The sequence below is a fragment of the Phalangium opilio genome, unplaced genomic scaffold (assembly GCF_054372755.1).
Source record: "Phalangium opilio isolate 3A_F unplaced genomic scaffold, DU_Popi_V2 ptg000070l_1, whole genome shotgun sequence".
NCBI lineage: Eukaryota > Metazoa > Arthropoda > Arachnida > Opiliones > Phalangiidae > Phalangium > Phalangium opilio.
The window spans coordinates 14,919,234-14,936,981 of record NW_028324182.1 but is presented as its reverse complement, the minus strand read 5'-3'; the positions used below and the strand labels follow the sequence as shown (position 1 = coordinate 14,936,981).

The 17,748-nt window shown below is 37.6% G+C and overlaps 1 protein-coding gene across 2 annotated transcripts in view; it reads right to left on the bottom strand.

Moving 5' to 3' along the window:
- Positions 1–17,748, bottom strand: part of cno (adherens junction formation factor afadin) — a 45,558-nt gene that overhangs the window by 3,374 nt on the left and 24,436 nt on the right. For both annotated transcript variants that reach the window (XM_089843468.1, XM_089843469.1), the window contains 8 exons: positions 16,685–16,840; positions 4,494–4,559; positions 4,247–4,320; positions 3,962–4,080; positions 1,857–2,313; positions 1,434–1,784; positions 632–1,369; positions 459–564 (listed from right to left, as the gene is read on the bottom strand). In XM_089843468.1, coding sequence (XP_089699594.1) covers positions 459–564; positions 632–1,369; positions 1,434–1,784; positions 1,857–2,313; positions 3,962–4,080; positions 4,247–4,320; positions 4,494–4,559; positions 16,685–16,840 — 2,067 coding nt within the window. The remainder of the gene's footprint in view (positions 1–458; positions 565–631; positions 1,370–1,433; positions 1,785–1,856; positions 2,314–3,961; positions 4,081–4,246; positions 4,321–4,493; positions 4,560–16,684; positions 16,841–17,748) is intronic.

The following is a 17,748-nucleotide window of genomic DNA, read 5'->3' as shown; positions in this document are numbered from 1 at the left end:
TGAAACAATTACGTTAATTAAAAAGGAAATTTTGGTTAATGTTAATTATTAAATTTGAAAAATGAAATGTGTTAGTGCAGTTTTTTTTTGCAATTAAAGAACATGCATGCAAAACAACCCAAATTTTTTGAGAGCGCAACCTAATTTGAAAAAAAGCCAAAAAATCTAATAATTTCTTTGGGTTTGGTTAAGTTTGGTTTCAATAAGAGTTATTTGGTGATTTAAATGTTTTAGGTTACATTATGGTATGGTATGGTTTGTTATTTATTGCAAAAAATAAAAGTGGGTTAGAAAAAGCGTTAATTTAGGATTAGAAACCGAGTGAGATTCGAGTTGGTTGGTTCTTTTATTAATTATTGGTTAAAAAGTATTGTCTAGTGTGAAAACCAAGATTGGTTGTGATTTAAAAGCGACTCTCAATAGTGTTTTTTGTGTTATCAGTGCCTGTTTCACCATACCTTCTCTTTTTCTTCTCGTTCCCATGGAGATGGGCTAGTTATACCGAACTCTTTTTTGTCTTGGTTTTGAACTTGGGCCACGCGTGCCACATCGGGCATCATACGACTATTACCGAATTAATATACATTAAGTATCGAAACCCTAAGACCCCGGAAGTCAAATTAGCACTTACCTTTGATTCAAATTAGGTTTTCCGTAAGTGGCTGAAGCTGCTCTTGGAACGTCTCCATTACCTGGCGTCGTTCTTATCGCCGGTTGAGGAGCCGTTCTAGGTTGCGGCCCTGGTGCATCTTGCGGTGTCGCGCCATCATTGGGTCTAGGAGGATAACCACTAGGTCCATATCTGTAACTTACAGCCGGACTGGGACCTCCGGGTCCGTGTTGCATAAGAGGATGGGTACTGCTCGGCGGAGGTGGGGGAGGAGGCGAATCTCTGTAGATTACGTGTCGATCGTCAGGTTGTCCATCGTAACCAGGAGGCCAAGGTTGTTGGGGCTGTTGTTGTTGTTGCATCTGTGGCCTAGGTTTGGGAACTGTAGGTGGTGGGGGTCCCGATTGTTGTCCAGGGGCTCTGGGGTGATGTTGAGGCCCTCCCAGGAAGGGTTGGGAACCGTAAGTGGCGTATTGAGTAGGGTGACCTTGTCGAACTACGGTGGCGCTGGCTGGAATGGGTCCTCCAACATGATGATTGGGTCCGGGACCCCAATTAGGTTGGGACACCCTGCCACTTTGATCTCCACGCTCTTCTCTACGTCTAACCTCTTCCCTCATCTCCTCCATTTTAGCTTCCTGTCTAAGTAAATCTCGTTGTCGCGAGTCCATCTGAGGCACTTGACCATAAATGACGCCCGATTTGGGACCAACTAAATCTGGCTCTTCGGTGATTTCAGTCTGACCCCTATAGTCAGCTCTGATGAAGCGAATTGTTAATTACGCGCCCCATTAACAATTCTACACTCTCTTCGACAACTTACCTATGACCATAATTTACGGACTGCCTTAGAGATTCTTGTCTGGGCCAAGAACCAGTTCCCGATGATTGGTTCTGATTAACACGGTGATGTGGTGATGGATTTTGAGGGGCATTGCTATAGTTAAGGGAGTTGACATACTGTTCTTGTTCTCTGGGGGAAACTAAGGTTGATAAGGGACGCGATCGGTCCAAAGGTGAGGGACTCATAGTTTGAGAATTATTCTGCCCAGAATGGTGATGATGATGGTAAGCGGGGTCTGTTGTTCTAAGTAGCGAAGAGTGCGAACCGTGTAATGGTCTTTGGGGCCCAGGTTGTTGACCTTGAGGACCACCGTAACCTTGTTGGAGTGGCCTAACAGAGGTACTTATTTTTTTAAAAACCGTCCCCGAAATCAAACCTAAAACCTTAAGAAAATTTCATTACCGTTGACTATAGGGCCCAGCTTGTTGATACATTCCGATATTCTGATAATGTCTTTCTTCAGCCAACGCTTGTTGCTGTTGAGGCGTTAATTGTTGGGGGTAATGCTGAGGGTGTCTACCATTGACCATAGGTCCATTAGTACCGCCTTGACCAGCGGGATTTACTGAAGAGTGACCGTAAGTTTGATATCTAGGATCGTATTGCGGATGAGTGCTTTCAGGTCTAGATATCGTTTGAACCGGTCCAGATTTATGTCTAGCATGAGGTTCGGGACCAATAGGATAGTGTTGCTCCGTTCCTGGTTTGGCAACGGGAGCAATTTGTGGTTCGCTATTTAACGACGGTACGCTTTTACTTCCTTGCATTCTAGGCCCCCCGACGTGGTTTTGATCTTGAACTATTCTCGCTGGTATATCTCTTTCACTCATACGTCTAGGACCAGGGTGTGAACCACCTCCTAAAATTCATTTCAATTTTTAAGGGTTAACATTCCGAGTGTTATTCGTAAAACGGGTGGGCATGTCGTGCTAAAAATCATATATTCACGAAATCAAAACTATATCGAAATAATGATAACCAAATAAAGGAGTGCTAAGCGTAAAATTAAAATGTAAAATCAAGTCTAAGAAACGCAATAAAACTTTGTGCTGTGTAGAAAAAGTAAATCAGGGTAACTACGAACGCAAAACAAGATGACAACTATAGTGTGTTTTGGTATTAAAGAGTAAACCTGATTGGGGTTGATTGTCAACGGTTCCCGCTGCGAAATGAACTCTTTGAGTAGTAAGTCCAGTTACGGGACTAACCCCACGAGCTCTAGCGTACGCGTAAACTTCTTGTTTGGCTGTACGACGTTGTCTTTGTTGACATCCTAAACACGAAGTACAAAGGCAATGCGTTCCGGAGTTGGAACTCGATCCATCCAATCCGGGTGCTGATGGATCTTTGACGTTATTTTCACCTTCGACGCTACTTGTTTGCGGAGTATGCATAATCAACCTCATATCATTGATGGAACCACACTCTTCTTCGCTTTGCAACTCCAATAGCTCGCAAAATGATATACCATAAGCCGGGTTTGTTTGCATGTACAGATTCTTTTCAGGATGTCCGGCATTAGCCGTAACCCGACATACGGGACAACATCTTTCACAAACGCAATTCTTAGGATGCGTCGGTAAAAGCTCGTCACTTCGGGGTCTCCCGGCGGTCAACTCCAAATCGCTTGAAGGCCATCTTTTCGTTATTAGAGCTAAATTACTACCGGACGCTCGACCATCAAGCAAAGTTTCTTCGCTTTTGGGTCTCGGTGGTGGAAGACGCGATTCTGATTGTTTCTTAGTAGAAACATTCATTAAACTATCTTTTCTGAAGGGAAGAGCCGGTAACTGACCATTTAGGTAAGAAAAAGGGCTATTTGGATGCCGGGGAATAAATTTCTTCTGTTTGGAGGTAGTCGTACTCCGATCTAAAGTTTGAACGGCTTCCCATTGTTGGGGCGGAGCTAAAGAGGCCGAATTGACACCACCACCGCCGCCGCCGCCTACGCTGGGAGCCAAACCTAACCCGGAACGCGATAAGTTGCAAGAAGATTGACTGGCGACCACCTTAGAGTTTCTAAGAGGCATAGACGATGGGATGGCGTAATGGGAACCGGATACGCGCGCCTTCGAAGATGAAGTCTCGGGGTTATACGCGGCACCGATTATCGAAGGTTGAATCTGAGCCAAACTTAAATAATGAATACTCAGTTGTTGACTACCAACTGAAGAAGAATTTTAAGGATATTCCATAAAGCAGCGTTAAGAATAACCACAAGTTCAATGATCAATTAGAGAAGAAAGAAATGTTAGCACAGTATCTTAGACTATCCAATAACTTTGCCTAACACGTAATACACTTCTTAGAACAGGGGAACATAGAAATTATTAAGTTCAAAATCTAGATAAGGGTACTTATGTTAAAAACTTCGAACATGTAGTCAATGCTTGATTAAACATACAATATTTTCCCCTATCGTCTCTCGAAAGGGTTTATGGGTCACGGTATCGAGTAAATGTTGTTCCATTGAGAACTTTTTATAGTTAAAGATAAATATAACTGACCTCTCTGCATAACGGGTGACGGTTGGCTGAGTAGCGCCGCGAGACCATGGTAAATGGCACCTTGTTTGGCAACTTCGAGGGTCACGACTGGACCAGTTCGGGTCATTAACTCCGCGGCTCTATTTAACAAATTAGAAGAAAGAACCAAACGGTAGCGCGTTCGATTAAAATCAATAACACGTTACTAAACTAACAATCAATGTCTTCCGCATACTCAAGTGTTTTTACCACTTGGGGCTCGAATGACTTACAAATTTGCAATAATAAAATTTAAATGAAACTAACTTTTCTTGAGATATTCCGACAAGTGAATTACCGTCAACTTTTAGTAACTGATCTCCAGCTTGTAATCTACCATCCTAAGTCGCGAAACGAAAAGAATTGTTGTCTTAAGTTACATTGTAAAAACTAGGTGTTGAACTATAGGGGTTCAATATTGTCTTTTCCGATATTACGGAAAAAGGTATTTTTGGGGCGTGGTTTCTTATCGGGTTGAAATAATAATAAATCATAGGAATAAAATGATAATAACCTGATCGGCCGCTCCACCTTTAACCACAGACTTGATATAGATCCCCAATTTGTCTTGGCCCACACCCTAAAAATATAACAATGAAAAGTTCAAGTTAGTTCCTTAGACACGGGAGATTTTTCCAAAAATTCCCAATACCAGTTTTCAACTTAATATAAAAATAAAAGTTAAAGTTACACAACAATGAATGGGTTGAAATTTTCTTATAATAAAAAATCGATCAATAATGTCAAAACATTTAACAAAATGACCCTCCCTTTCTCCTCCAATTGTTAGCTTAAAATTAATTTCAAAAAATGTCCAAATCTCAAACTGATTATCATGATTTGATATATAATCTTTCAAATAACCTTTATGAAAAATCTGTTCCTAAAAACCGCAAAATTACAAAATAAAATAAAAAACCACTGTTAACTTGACACACAAGAATAAATTAAAAACAATTTCTCGAAAATCGCGAATTAAAATTTCCTTGAAATAATGTTAATTTTCCACCTGTCACTTATGGGTTACCTTAGGTGAAACCAGTTTTAACCCTCTATAACCACCAAAACCATTTAAATAGTTGCTTAACATCTAAATTTTGTAATAATACCGTAATTTAAATGTAAACCAAGGCTAAACAAACATAACCGCGTCTAAAAAAAGGTGATGAACTAAATGTTTAAGGCATATACTTTTTTTTTACACCTCGAAAGAAAATATTGCTTCAAACTGTTCATCATAAACAGTTATAAACTAACTAAAGGCACTTCCTGTCAGGGTAGGTTTATTTTTAAACCAAAAAGGGAGTAGCGGTTTATGTAACTAAATCGGTTGTAAGGCAAAATATTTATTAATAAACACATATTTTTTTAGTTAAAATCCCTTAAGAGCCGAAACACATTTGTACCACATTTTTAAATTATACAAAAAAGCAATATAAGGTTTGAAAAATAAATGATTGCATCCAACAAGAACTACTAAAATGGATAATAACGAAAACAATAACAAACATCCCCAATAGCAGTTTAATATTTGTGGAATATATTAATGTTATTACGAGTAGAATAAATAAAAAATACCCTGGAAATAAACTAGATTTAAATATTTATTGCTTCAAATAAACGAAATGGCGGGACGAAGATGGGTTTTAAAGATATATTAAGGTAGGAAGGACCTAGCAGCGGGAAGTACTCGCTCAGGTAGTAAAGGAGTAATGCATGTTGGTGGGGGAGACAGATGAAAACTCACTAGAAAATAAATCGGAGAAGCATAGCGAATAGCGAAAGAAAAAAGTTTAGACTATTTTCGCCAATGAACCGAGGTAGCTTATCCCCCAGTTTCTTAGGGTTAAATTACTGAGTAAAGAAAAGGCGCAGCTAGCTAGCTGCATTGAAATCGTGAATTACGCTTTTCTCTTCAAAACAGGGCTCGGAAAGAAACATCTGCCATTTCCAAACGTTATAAAAAAATTGCAACCCAAGTTTGCCACATATTCCCAATAGATTACTACCCATAATTTCATTGCAAACTGCTCTTGAGGTATGTTTTTTTTCGTTCTTTGAATACAAGTAAGGTACAAAGTACCCTTGGTAGTACAGCAGAAACCACTAGAGGAACCCCTACACCCTAACTAACCCGTTCCTGTGCCAGGAGTTCTGTGTAAGAAACGTTTAAGATGGTCACGATATTGTTCAATAAATATTTCTACCATCAGCTGGGATATTTGGCGCGATATTCCCTTAGCAGAGTTGTACGTATACATATTTTAAACATTTAACGTAACATATTACCAGTAATACTTGGGGGGGGGGGCATCCATTATGGTTATACATACGAATTTTGTATAGCTGTAGCGAAAAAAGTGTTTACCGAAAAAAAATATTTATAAACTTTATCAATTCCTTTGGCCATAAACATAAATCATCCTTTACGAACATTAAAAAATATCATTCAACGCTATTCCTCTATGGAGGGAGACGACATGAATATAAATAGTGTAGAAATATGCCTACGTAGCCCAAAAGAAAAGCAAGCTAAAGACGTCACACGGAAAGCAAAAACGTAGTAACTCTATATCACGTACCATGCACTTACAACGTTTTGCTTTCATTATTAAATTCCACGCTCATTTATTATATTTAAGACCTATTTAGTCTCAATGGGAAAATACTAAATGGCCAATGGCGTATAGACATTTCTACCTGACAGCCAACTGAAGCATACGGTTTCATCTCCTTTCGTTCAGTGCCAAGTTTGACTGACATATAATAACCCTTTCCCCATTTAGAACCGATTCTATATAACAAACTCCTCGTGAATTAAACTTCGCCAACCCTAAAAGCGCGTGCGTTTGAATGACGAATTGATCTTAGATCTACTCCACCCGGAATTTTCACTACGTGCAACAATAAGCTACAAGGCCCACAAAGGTACTTAAAAACCCATACAAGAGTACTAGGCCCTTATTAACAGAAATGAAAACTCGGGGTGAACTGGGTCTATAAATCGACTGCGCTCCTTTAATTAAGCAAGAACGGTTAACGGGTAATGGTATTCCACAGCGGTAGGTGAAAATACTTCAGGGGTTGGTTAGGCTTAGCCCGAGTTACGAAATGAACTTGTCTGGCAGACGAACCGACAGCTTTTCAAAGCCCAAGCTTTTATTGGCCCTCACAGACACGCTGCCATAAAACCCGCAAATTGAAGTTAGACTTCAACTATAAATGACGTGGGAATTAGACTTTAACGTGGGCGTAAGTGTGTATGGACAGGTGGATGAATGGTATCGATTTTTTAACGCAAAAAAAAAAAAGGAAATCTAATAATCAATAGATGAAGCTTGGACCTTAGTGGACCCTAATACCCACAATGATATCAGACATTGCCTTAAGGCTGAGCTCTAGAATCTGGGTTGAAGTTGAAAACCAGCAAAGGTTCGCTTCGAGTTCCGGTAACCCCACAACGAAAAAATCTTTAGTAAAGTACACACATTGGGTCAGATCTGTACACGTGCCAATGGTAACACTTTTTTTTTCACGAGGAAATTTTAGCGTTGTCAAACAGGGGAGATATTTTATATCTGAACAGCGTGATTATAGGTATTATTCGGTATTCTTTCATGGGCAAAAAAACTGGGACGCAGTTCTCGAGATACAAATCGAGTTATCGATATTTTCTCACAACCATCCATAGCGGAGAAGTTTTCTCTTTTTTTTATACCTCTTGGACCAGAAAAATTCCTTTAACGCTTTCCAATACACCCTCGCTTCGCTATTCCTCAAGACTACTCCAAAAAATTATAGGTACCTCCCAGAAAATTGCTTACCAGCGCCGAACGCACCGACTCTCCGCGCCAGTTTTACAAAAATAAGAAAGGTTCCACCCAAAAAACGTTATAAGAGGTATTAATGTATATACGAATGTCACTAACAACAAGTACAAAATTCGGAGACAGAGTCACTAGAACTCTTAAGTTAATTCAATAATTAATTAAAATTACGGGGGAAACTAATTAAATCCTACTATATAATTAAAACGGAAGTTGGAAAGAAAGAAAGAAAGATAGAGAAGTCGTTTCTTTTCTTAACTTTCGAAAAAAACAAATGAGCTTAAAAGTCTGCAAACTAAGATGCTGAGAGACAGATAGTGTATAGATAAAAGCTTACACACAAAAAAGCGATTCAACAAGAGCAATTTAAAAGTCCCCAGTAATTAACGCTAATGAAATTGGAGAAAGAGAGGGAGAGATAGAGAGAGAACCCCATCATTCTTAAAGAACGCCAAACTTCTTGCCACAAAACCAGAGAATTTCCACGTCGATTAAATAAAAGAATTAGTTGGGCATAGCGCAGAGAGAAAAAGAGAGGGGGAAGATTGGTAAAAATCTTAAAAACCACCTGAGTTAGCTAGAGATGAGGAGTAGGATGAAACTCATGGATGGTTAAAGAACTGGGAGGATGGTATGGGGATGGGACCATGAGCTTAACAATGAGCTTTAAAAAATAAAACGCGCATTCTTAAATTCCCAGCGGGCAAACTGGCAAATGATGCAGAAACCTCAAACCAGACTGGAAGCGAAAGAAAAGATGCCCCAAAGGCAGCCTCCAAGTTAAAACCGGATACCAACAGCGTAGCTTTCTTTTACTTTCTAGTAGACCAAGCAAGAATGACCGCGTAAAACCATGATGAAACCAAATTAAGGTATAGCGTTGACCAAGTTATAGTAATCTTAAATCAAAATGGCCGCCATTCTTGGCAATATTAATTAAAACAGTACAATTAACATCAAAAGGGTCAACTTAACTTTTAAGGGTCGTAAGTCATAGCTCTGGTTCAATAAGAGATACAGGAATTTTCTTTGAATATGAACTATAGTCTCACAGTTCAGGAAAACCAAAATAATTCTACAAAATCTTCGGATAACCTAGTCTAAACCATCCCAAAATAAGATTCCATCCACTTCTCGATAAATTAACAACACCACCACCTTCCATACAAATACTAGAAACCCATTTAAAAGGCTTAACAATCTACACTATAGTTTAAATTGGACAAATAAGGCTTAAGACTAAATAGAGTTATAGCTTCAAATATACGTACGTACGTACATACATACATATTAAAGTGGGAGATAACTTTGAAAACGTTAATTTCGTTTTCGAATTCTTAAAAGCTCGTCGAGCTTCGGGGAACGCGGAACGTGTGGAGAAGAGAGAGAAGAACACGCTTTCGGAGAAGAGAAGAGAAAGTTATTTCTGGAATTCCGAATTTGAACATCCCTAACGATCCCAAACAGAGCGCAAAACGATAGAGGGAAAGTGAGAGATAATTTAAAAGCATTGTTGGGCAAATCGTTTACATACACAAAATTCATTGTTAATTAATAATATTTACATATCAATGTAAGGCAATTAAAATAATTATCGTAAAACAAACATACCTCTTGGATAAAATAATCCGGAAAAAATTAGGTACAGTTATATCGTTTCCAAACCAAATTAAAAAAATATTGTCCTATACTTTTGAAAAAGGAACAAACACAGTCGAATCAATCAAGTCCAAAATGTTCTTTTACTAAAATTTTAATTAGGTTAATTCTATTTTAACTTAAAGTATTAACTTTAACCGGCGGATGCACGGAGCAAGCAACAAGCCGCTCTGAACAAAACCTCGAGTTAAAATGTTGCAAAAGAAACAGAATAAAAAAGAGCCAGGGCCTCCTCTTTAAGAAGAAGAAATAAAAAAATGTACCAAAAAAGCAAAGCCAGACATGTATGTTCAACACAAAAACTCCCCTTAATTTTCCACCCCCTGTTGCTTGCCCGTATAAAATTCTATATTAAAATATGTTACGTATTTCTTCCTTCCTTCGAAAGGCGCCCAATAAGGGTGACCACAAGATATCTTCACCCTCCCCTTAAACCCCCCCTCGTTTCCGAAAAATAAAACAGGTTTTGCATTATTTTCACGGGGGAGGGGGTAAGGCGAACGCGCACGTTTTGAATTAATAAGTATTAGGGAGAACCTACAGGGAAGAAGAGTCACGCTTTAAGAGATACAACATTTTAAGTCAGAGCTAAGACTTGGTTGGCCAAAATAATAAATACACCTAACCCAAAAGGCATCCACCGTTTCTTGAATTATTTTAAAAGTTTATATATATACTTATACAGGTTGTTTCTGATAAGTCTGCCAGCCAAAAATTAAGGGGGAATGGATATTCTTTGGGAAAACAATTTTGAGTCGAAAATGTATAACTTCTATTTCCATTTTGAAACTGTCCGGGTCACTGTTTTCGAGTTATAATTTGAGTGTGTTTTAGGTATGACCCCTTAATTAAATTAGAAATCATTGCCTAAATCAGTTTCTCAATTAAATACTCTGCACAATCTTAACTTGAAAACAGTGGAGATAGAAGTAACATTTTGGACACAAAATTGATTTTCCAAAGAATAATAGGTACATCTCCCTTAATTTATAGCACATTTATCAGAAACACCCTGTATATTGGTGGAATAACTCGTGATTATTCGCTTAATTACCGAAAAATTCCTGTTTATTTGTTGAAGAGGAAAGGGGCCTTGCTAGAATTTTTAATTTATCATTCGGAAAGTTCGTTAAAAATAATTAAAATTGGAATTAAATAGAATAAAAGTATTAAAGAAGATACGACCAATATAGGGCCTAGAGAAACTTCCTTCAAACTTTCGTAAATTTAACCGCATGCGCTTCAGGGCTGAGAGTAAAATTCGTTATTATAGAATCATAGGTTTGGAATTGAACTATCGAATGATGTTTGGGGCATAAAATTCTGTTTGTTGACACGGTGGTATTTTTACTAGAAGAACATCCAATGGAATTTGTAATGTAATCACTTCAAATTTATGATGAACTTTCAATAATTAAAAACCAAAGGGATAACTTGCATTTTGAATTTCAACATGAAAATGTTTCTTTTTTTACCTATTTACTCCCAATATTTTTTTTGTAGAGGTCATAGGTTAAAAACCGGATTTTTATAAGCAAGCAACAAACTAGTCGCGGTTGGAAAAACAATACCAACTTTCAAATTATCAGAGGGAATGCAAGTGTAGGCGGTACACGGTAGTAGGAAAAAATGGCTCGGCTATTTACATAATGGATTAAACCTTTACTCTTACACACAAAAAAAAATAAAATGGAAGAAAGCTCAGGTAGAGTAGATGTTTCTTTTGGGGGGGGGGGGTTAACGATCTCTCCTTTATTGTTCTTATAGACCAAACACACTTTCCTTAAATTAATCCACTTATAGTTAGATTATAATAGACTAAAGTAGACCCAAAACACTCTTGAACCGCAATTTAATGCGTATTTTAATAAGATAATTAATTTAAATTAATAGTAGGTCTCAGGAGCAAAAATACACTAAAACTAATTTCTGAAATCTAAACTTCGGCACAACTTCAAAAGAAAAAATAATGCCTCTGATATTATAGCAGATAATATTTTCTCTAAATATTAGACTATAAGTTCTACGGGAAAACTTCAACCCTTTTCTAATCCTGAACTTAAAATCCAATTTAATCAAAGTAAATATTTGATTAGAACAACACGGCGTTAACTGATATCAAAATAGGAAACCAACTCCCACCTACTACATTCCAGGTTCAAATAAAGGCCATATTCCATTGATTTTTATGAAGAAAGTAAAATCCTATCCTACAATAGCAACCAAGTGTAACAATGTCGGGAAAAAATAGAGATACTGTATTAACGTAGGAGGACGAAATATAATATACATTTCTTTTATATCTACTCAATTATTAAGGAAGATATAGTACAAGGAGTATCCGGATCGGATTATATACTCTTACTCCGTCTCTAAATCCATATATCAAGAATTATAATATGCAGTCCCCCCCATTCCTCATCCTTTACAGTTTGCCTGTTGCTTCAACAACAACAAATTCTCCCCAGTTTCTATCTAAGGATAAACACCGTCCCAAGTCTCATTTACACCACCACAACAATATGGATGGCGCCTAGAACATAATTTGAATTACATGTACACGTACGTTTCTACAATAATTCTTAGACGACGATATCCACGTAAATAATAGAACTACACCTAATCACGCTTCTTTATCGTCTCTTCCCATGCAGCATACGTCAGACAGATAATATTAATTATAATAATTAAACTTTTGCGAATGAGAGAGAGTGAGAGAGAAAGAGAGAGAGAAAATTATCCACGTAGAACTACTTGGGTATAAGAGAGAAAGGGTATAAGACCATTTTCACAAGACTACAAATACAAATCTAGGCTTACATTGAAACGATAGTGAGAAAAAACACCATTAAAAAGAAAGAGAGACAGTCTATAACGGTTTGACATATAAAAATATACAATCAGTCATGCGAAACCTTTTAATTTCCCTTCAGCTAACTGCCTTTCAGTTTCTTTTCTACAACACGATGTTTGGTGCGACGAGAGGAGCTACGCTAGAGACGGAGACAATTCATTTTAAAGGTTTCAAGCCGAATAATTTCGTACAGTATATACAGGGTGTGCACGATTCGATGACATTTTGACTTAAGAGACACCATTTTCAAGTGTGTGTGTTTTACGAATGATGCCTTGAAATTTAATTAAGAAACCGTAAGACAGTGCTAATTAAATTTAAGGGATCACACTCGAAACATAACTTGTTTGGACGGCAAAATGTTATAGAACATTTTAGACTCAAACTAATGCACCACCCAATAATTCCTTAGAGACCTTACAGAAACACCTTTACGTTAAACCCACCGAAATTCAACCCTAGATATCTATTACATTTCATAAACCAATAATCACACTATGCTTTAGGCAAATCTAAGCCTTTGAAAAGTCTCATATCTATGACTTATACCACACAAAAAATTATTGAGAGAAAAAGAAAGAGGTTTTATATATATCAGTGTCAAGCCACGACAGAAGTGTCTGCCATAGTGAGAAACCAACTGGGATAGAAAAGAAAAAACATCATGATGGAAAAAAATGTAATTTAACGGTTGGTCGCTTTGATAAGCCTTTTTGGATTTAACGAGAATGGAAAAGATCCAACGCGCTTGCTTTCGGAAGGAGAGGATAAAAAAACGCACCTTCCACTCGTTTTAGGTTTCACATCACTCAAGAGAAAAATAACCAACCCTTAAGCCTTAATAATTACCAACCAACAGCACCTCTAAAACCCAGTCCTCGAATACTACCTGATACAGTTTTTCTTAGCTATTTCAAATCAAACAATTCAACAACCAAGAGTTATGGCGGAGAAGTGCGCAACCTCAAAACCTCAGCTCAGAGAATCTCAGGTTACGGAAAAACAGACTATTTTTCAAAACAAGCGATTTGAACCCGACCCCTCCTTCCTCGAATTCCATTCAATTCCCCCCCAAAAAAACCTGGCACTTTTCGAGAGGAAATAAAACAGGAATAAGGCGCAACTTAGTTTATAAAGAACAATATCGAATTGGAGAAAGAGTGTGAGTGAGAGATTGAATCTATCTGACAACAGAGGGTTCAAACGGTATTCTCAACACTATAGAAGGAAGGACAGAGTGAAAATAAGATTGAAATATGACATAGGAAGAAAAAGAAGAAAATCATTCCAAATGGAATTGGAGGGAAAGGGGGGGAGATAGAGGGCACTCCCCCCTCTGTCGAAACCAAATCGAAATGAAACTACTTTCAGGACACCCTCCCTTTTATTCCTTCGTCTTTCAATCATATTAAAAACCGGGCTAGTGTTGTAGAGCAGTACTGCCTGCCAACGGGGTGCTCCTTCCCCGCCTTGTTCCTCAGGAACCAATAATACAAAGGGACTGGATACTTGTAATCACTTCGGAGAAAGTAATTCAACTTCCATTTAAATAAATAAAAAATATTCAGAATATTTAACTTGAGGAATTACTAAACGTCTCTCTTCTAACAGACTCAAAGAACCTTCACAAAATTTTAAACAACTATCCGACCTTTTGGGCCGCCAAAAATCGGGTTCAAATTCACTTATCCCAACCTAAGGAGAAGATCTATGGGAATTTCTTTCACGTCCCAAAACCCAAGAAATTAGAAAAGAAATACAAAATAATGCAAGACCATGTGAATGCGATGACATACAAAAAAATCAAACCTGCTTGCATTTTACTATTTTCACTTTTTAACATTACTCTAAAGGGTTATAAATAATTTTTTGCCTCCAGCAATTTCGAAGGTATTGCAGCTGCAAGAACCACGACAGAGCTACCAATAACTTTTAGGCCTACTTCAAGAAACAAACTTCAAACTTCGAAGTTTCCAATTATCTCAAAAATCACCAGCAATTCATCGAAATTTGTCTAACTACCAAGTACCAACCAACTAGCGTGTAAATGAAAAGATATACGAATGTCATAAAATGTTCCCCGAAACTATAATAATCACAAATTCTCCCGGTGTCCGCCCCTAAAATTGATTAGACCAACGGTACATAATACATAACCACGAAAGGAGCGAAACTGCGAAACGTTAAAAATGAAAAATGCCAATTAGAGCGAGAGTTCCCGGTAAATCTTAAAATCCGCTCATTAGCGTCAGAAATGGATCATTAGGAAAAGAGAAAAAGGGAGGGGGGATGAAATGAAATGGAAGATAGAGTCAGGTATGCATTGCATTCCCTCCTCATCTAGAACTTTGAAACTACAGACGTATCTGCCAAAATCCGCTGGTGGTAGGTAGAAGGTAGTGGTGTTATTTCTGGACTCTTTAATTTCTTTTCCAGGTATAGCAAAACAACGTTATTTATTATTAAACCACTTCCCCGAAACTAATTTTGCAAAGTTTATATCATCCTACCTAAGCATTACCTTTTTTCTCTTTCTAAAAATATAACTCAACAGAAAATGCCTATTTCTCCTATAGTATCCTACACCTGTAGCGACGTACAACGGTACAAGTACTTGAAATGTGAGTTACATACAAATAATGATGAACAAGCCCCAAAAACGCATCGCACGCAAACAAGATGGTCTAGCCCCATAATTACGTCACATCGTTTACATTACTTTATTAATACTTCTACTACTATTTGGGTAAAACTATTAGTCATTGTAGCTAAAAAGAAACCAATAGTCCTAGCGCTAGCTCACAACTTTCCTACCTTCACTGCAACCCTCTCTCAACAAACGTCTGTAGGCGAAACAGCATGGTATCGGGCTGTCGATATGAAGGTACGCGGTTCGAATCTCGATGGTGGAAAACAATTTAAAATGTACGAAAATATTTACTGCCAGCGCCACTTAGAGGCGATTCTGAAAAGTACTATTTAAAAGAACGACCGAATCATCTACTACTACATCTTCAACAGAGCAGGTCAAACTAATAGCCCATCTTATGGTACATACAATGTGCCTAAAAAAGGTAAAAACCACACCCATATTATCCCATACGCCTCGCTTTGGACCCAACAACCCTAACGAGATGGATCTTTAAAACCTAACGTCCATTTTTTTCCCCTCGTCTCTCTCTCTCATCCTTTTATCTAACAAATTCCCCTGGGGGGATACAAGTTACTTTCGTTGAGTTTCCGGTCATATTCCCACAACACTATAATAAATTAGCTTTCTTCGTTGTATAATACACTACCTAAGAGTCTAAACAATATACAATACAATATTAGGAACACATACAGCTAACAGGAATCATTGCGTAGCCAGACATTTTCACTCAACGTATCTAGGCGGATTTTGTGGGACGAACTAGACTGTTAGAAGTAAGACGTCAGAATAGTAGTAAGTTTTCAAGCCTGGCCCACAAAGCCCGCATAGTAAATAACATGGGATATATGGTTACACAATGATTCCTAGTAGTTGTATGCATCCCATACAATATAAAGGAAAGAAAAATGTAGGCCTATTATCTACTTTTTGGGCAGAGCGCATGAAGAATGAAAAAAACAATAGATGAAGAAGAAAAAATAGGTAATAGGTCTTGTTTAATGATTGTCAAATAGAGAGATAGAAAGCTCTATTGCATGGGTTGTAACGAGCAAATAGACCCAAAATATAAATTGGACACGTTTCGTTGTATTCCCATACAATTCTGCTAAAAGTGGGGAGGGGGTAACACAATTTGCGCCAGTTTGTTTATAGAACCGAAAGAAATGTCTATATTATTGCCATTTTGATGGATATTTCATATAAAACCATCTTGCAAATTAAACAAAATGATAAGCCTATGAGAAGACAAGACAAGACCAGATACATTTAAACCTATAGTCATCGATTTTGCTACTGGAATGAACTTTGACATCGCATGACCTTACGAGAAAACTAATTACGTTTATTTACTAGGTCAAACCCCGAAATAAGACGGTGCCGAACGAGCAGGATGCTCGGACACTTGCGCGACTTTTCAATAAAACCATCTATACTATACTCGCTCAATCTTATCGAAGTGTTTCACACCTCGTGGCCCTAGTTTTGCCGGAACACACAAACTTTCCCAACTAACCTCAAAATGAGATCACAACGTGAACGCCTACGCGGCGACACTTTTAGTTATTAAAAGAAAGTATAGAACACGCCCAAATATTATTGAAGAAGAGATACACTCCGGAGTCTTTAAGGTATATTGAACACTTCGACTGACATAAAGTCATCTTAAGTACAAGAGACGTATTTCTAGAATGTTATTAAGAAAATGGACTCACCCTAGCTGCTACGATGCTTAGGCCCATGCCACTGTTGCTTTTCTGTAGCTTCATGGTAACTACTTCGGGTTCGTTGTTATGAGGTGGAAGGGCGGATCCTCGGCCACTAATTTCGCCATCACCTTGATGACTGCTTTGGACACTCGGACTTCTTGTCTGTTTCGGAAAAAAGATAAAAACACGTCTACTTTAACATAATAACAAACTTTACTTATGGTTATTACGTCACTTAATGCTTTACACCCCAAGAAATGGTCTATTGAAAAACGGACGAAATTGGTTTTTTGACCTGATTTTATTTGAGTCCAAATACCCCATAAAATAAATATATATGTCTAGGTCTGAGATGTCGGAGTTGGGTTTAGGGAATGGGGGTTATTGAATTGGTATTTCTTATTTCTATTTTCAACACCCTTTTCAAAGTAAGAGAGAGAGACTAGACGCAGGTTGTCTTGACACCTCAACCAAGATAAGAGTATAAAAGTCCTCGAAAATAGAGAGGACTTTTCCAAAGAGGGGCTTAAAGGTGTCGCTGGTTTTAGGAAAGTAAACAAGACACAGTCGAGAATTTCGGTTGAAACGATAAACAAGTTAGTGTTTGATTTGAAAAATCTACCAAGGACAACATTATCCTTAAACCAACGCATAACCCCAAAGATTCAACTATTATTTATTACAAAAGCCTTAGGCTTGAATTTAGATCAAAATAATTGAAATTAAACCAAATATTACATATAATATAATAAAATCCATGACCCATTTAATAAAAATTCAAATTTCTCTAGATTTCGTAAAGAAAAAAGCGGTTAAAGAATAAAAATGTATGGCGGCATAATCTTACGTAACTAAGACCACATTTTTTTCTACTCTTAAATAAAAATGTCTCTTGGGTTATGATTGATCTCAATTGAAATGGATCTGGAGCAAAATTTGGTACAGTTCGGTTCTACTAAGGGAACTACTTAGTTCTGGGCCTGGGTTTAAAAAGAAAACTATGAATTCTTTTTTCTTTTAAAAAAATCGCGAATGGCTCCGGGACGTCCAAAAATCCTCTAAGAAGAATT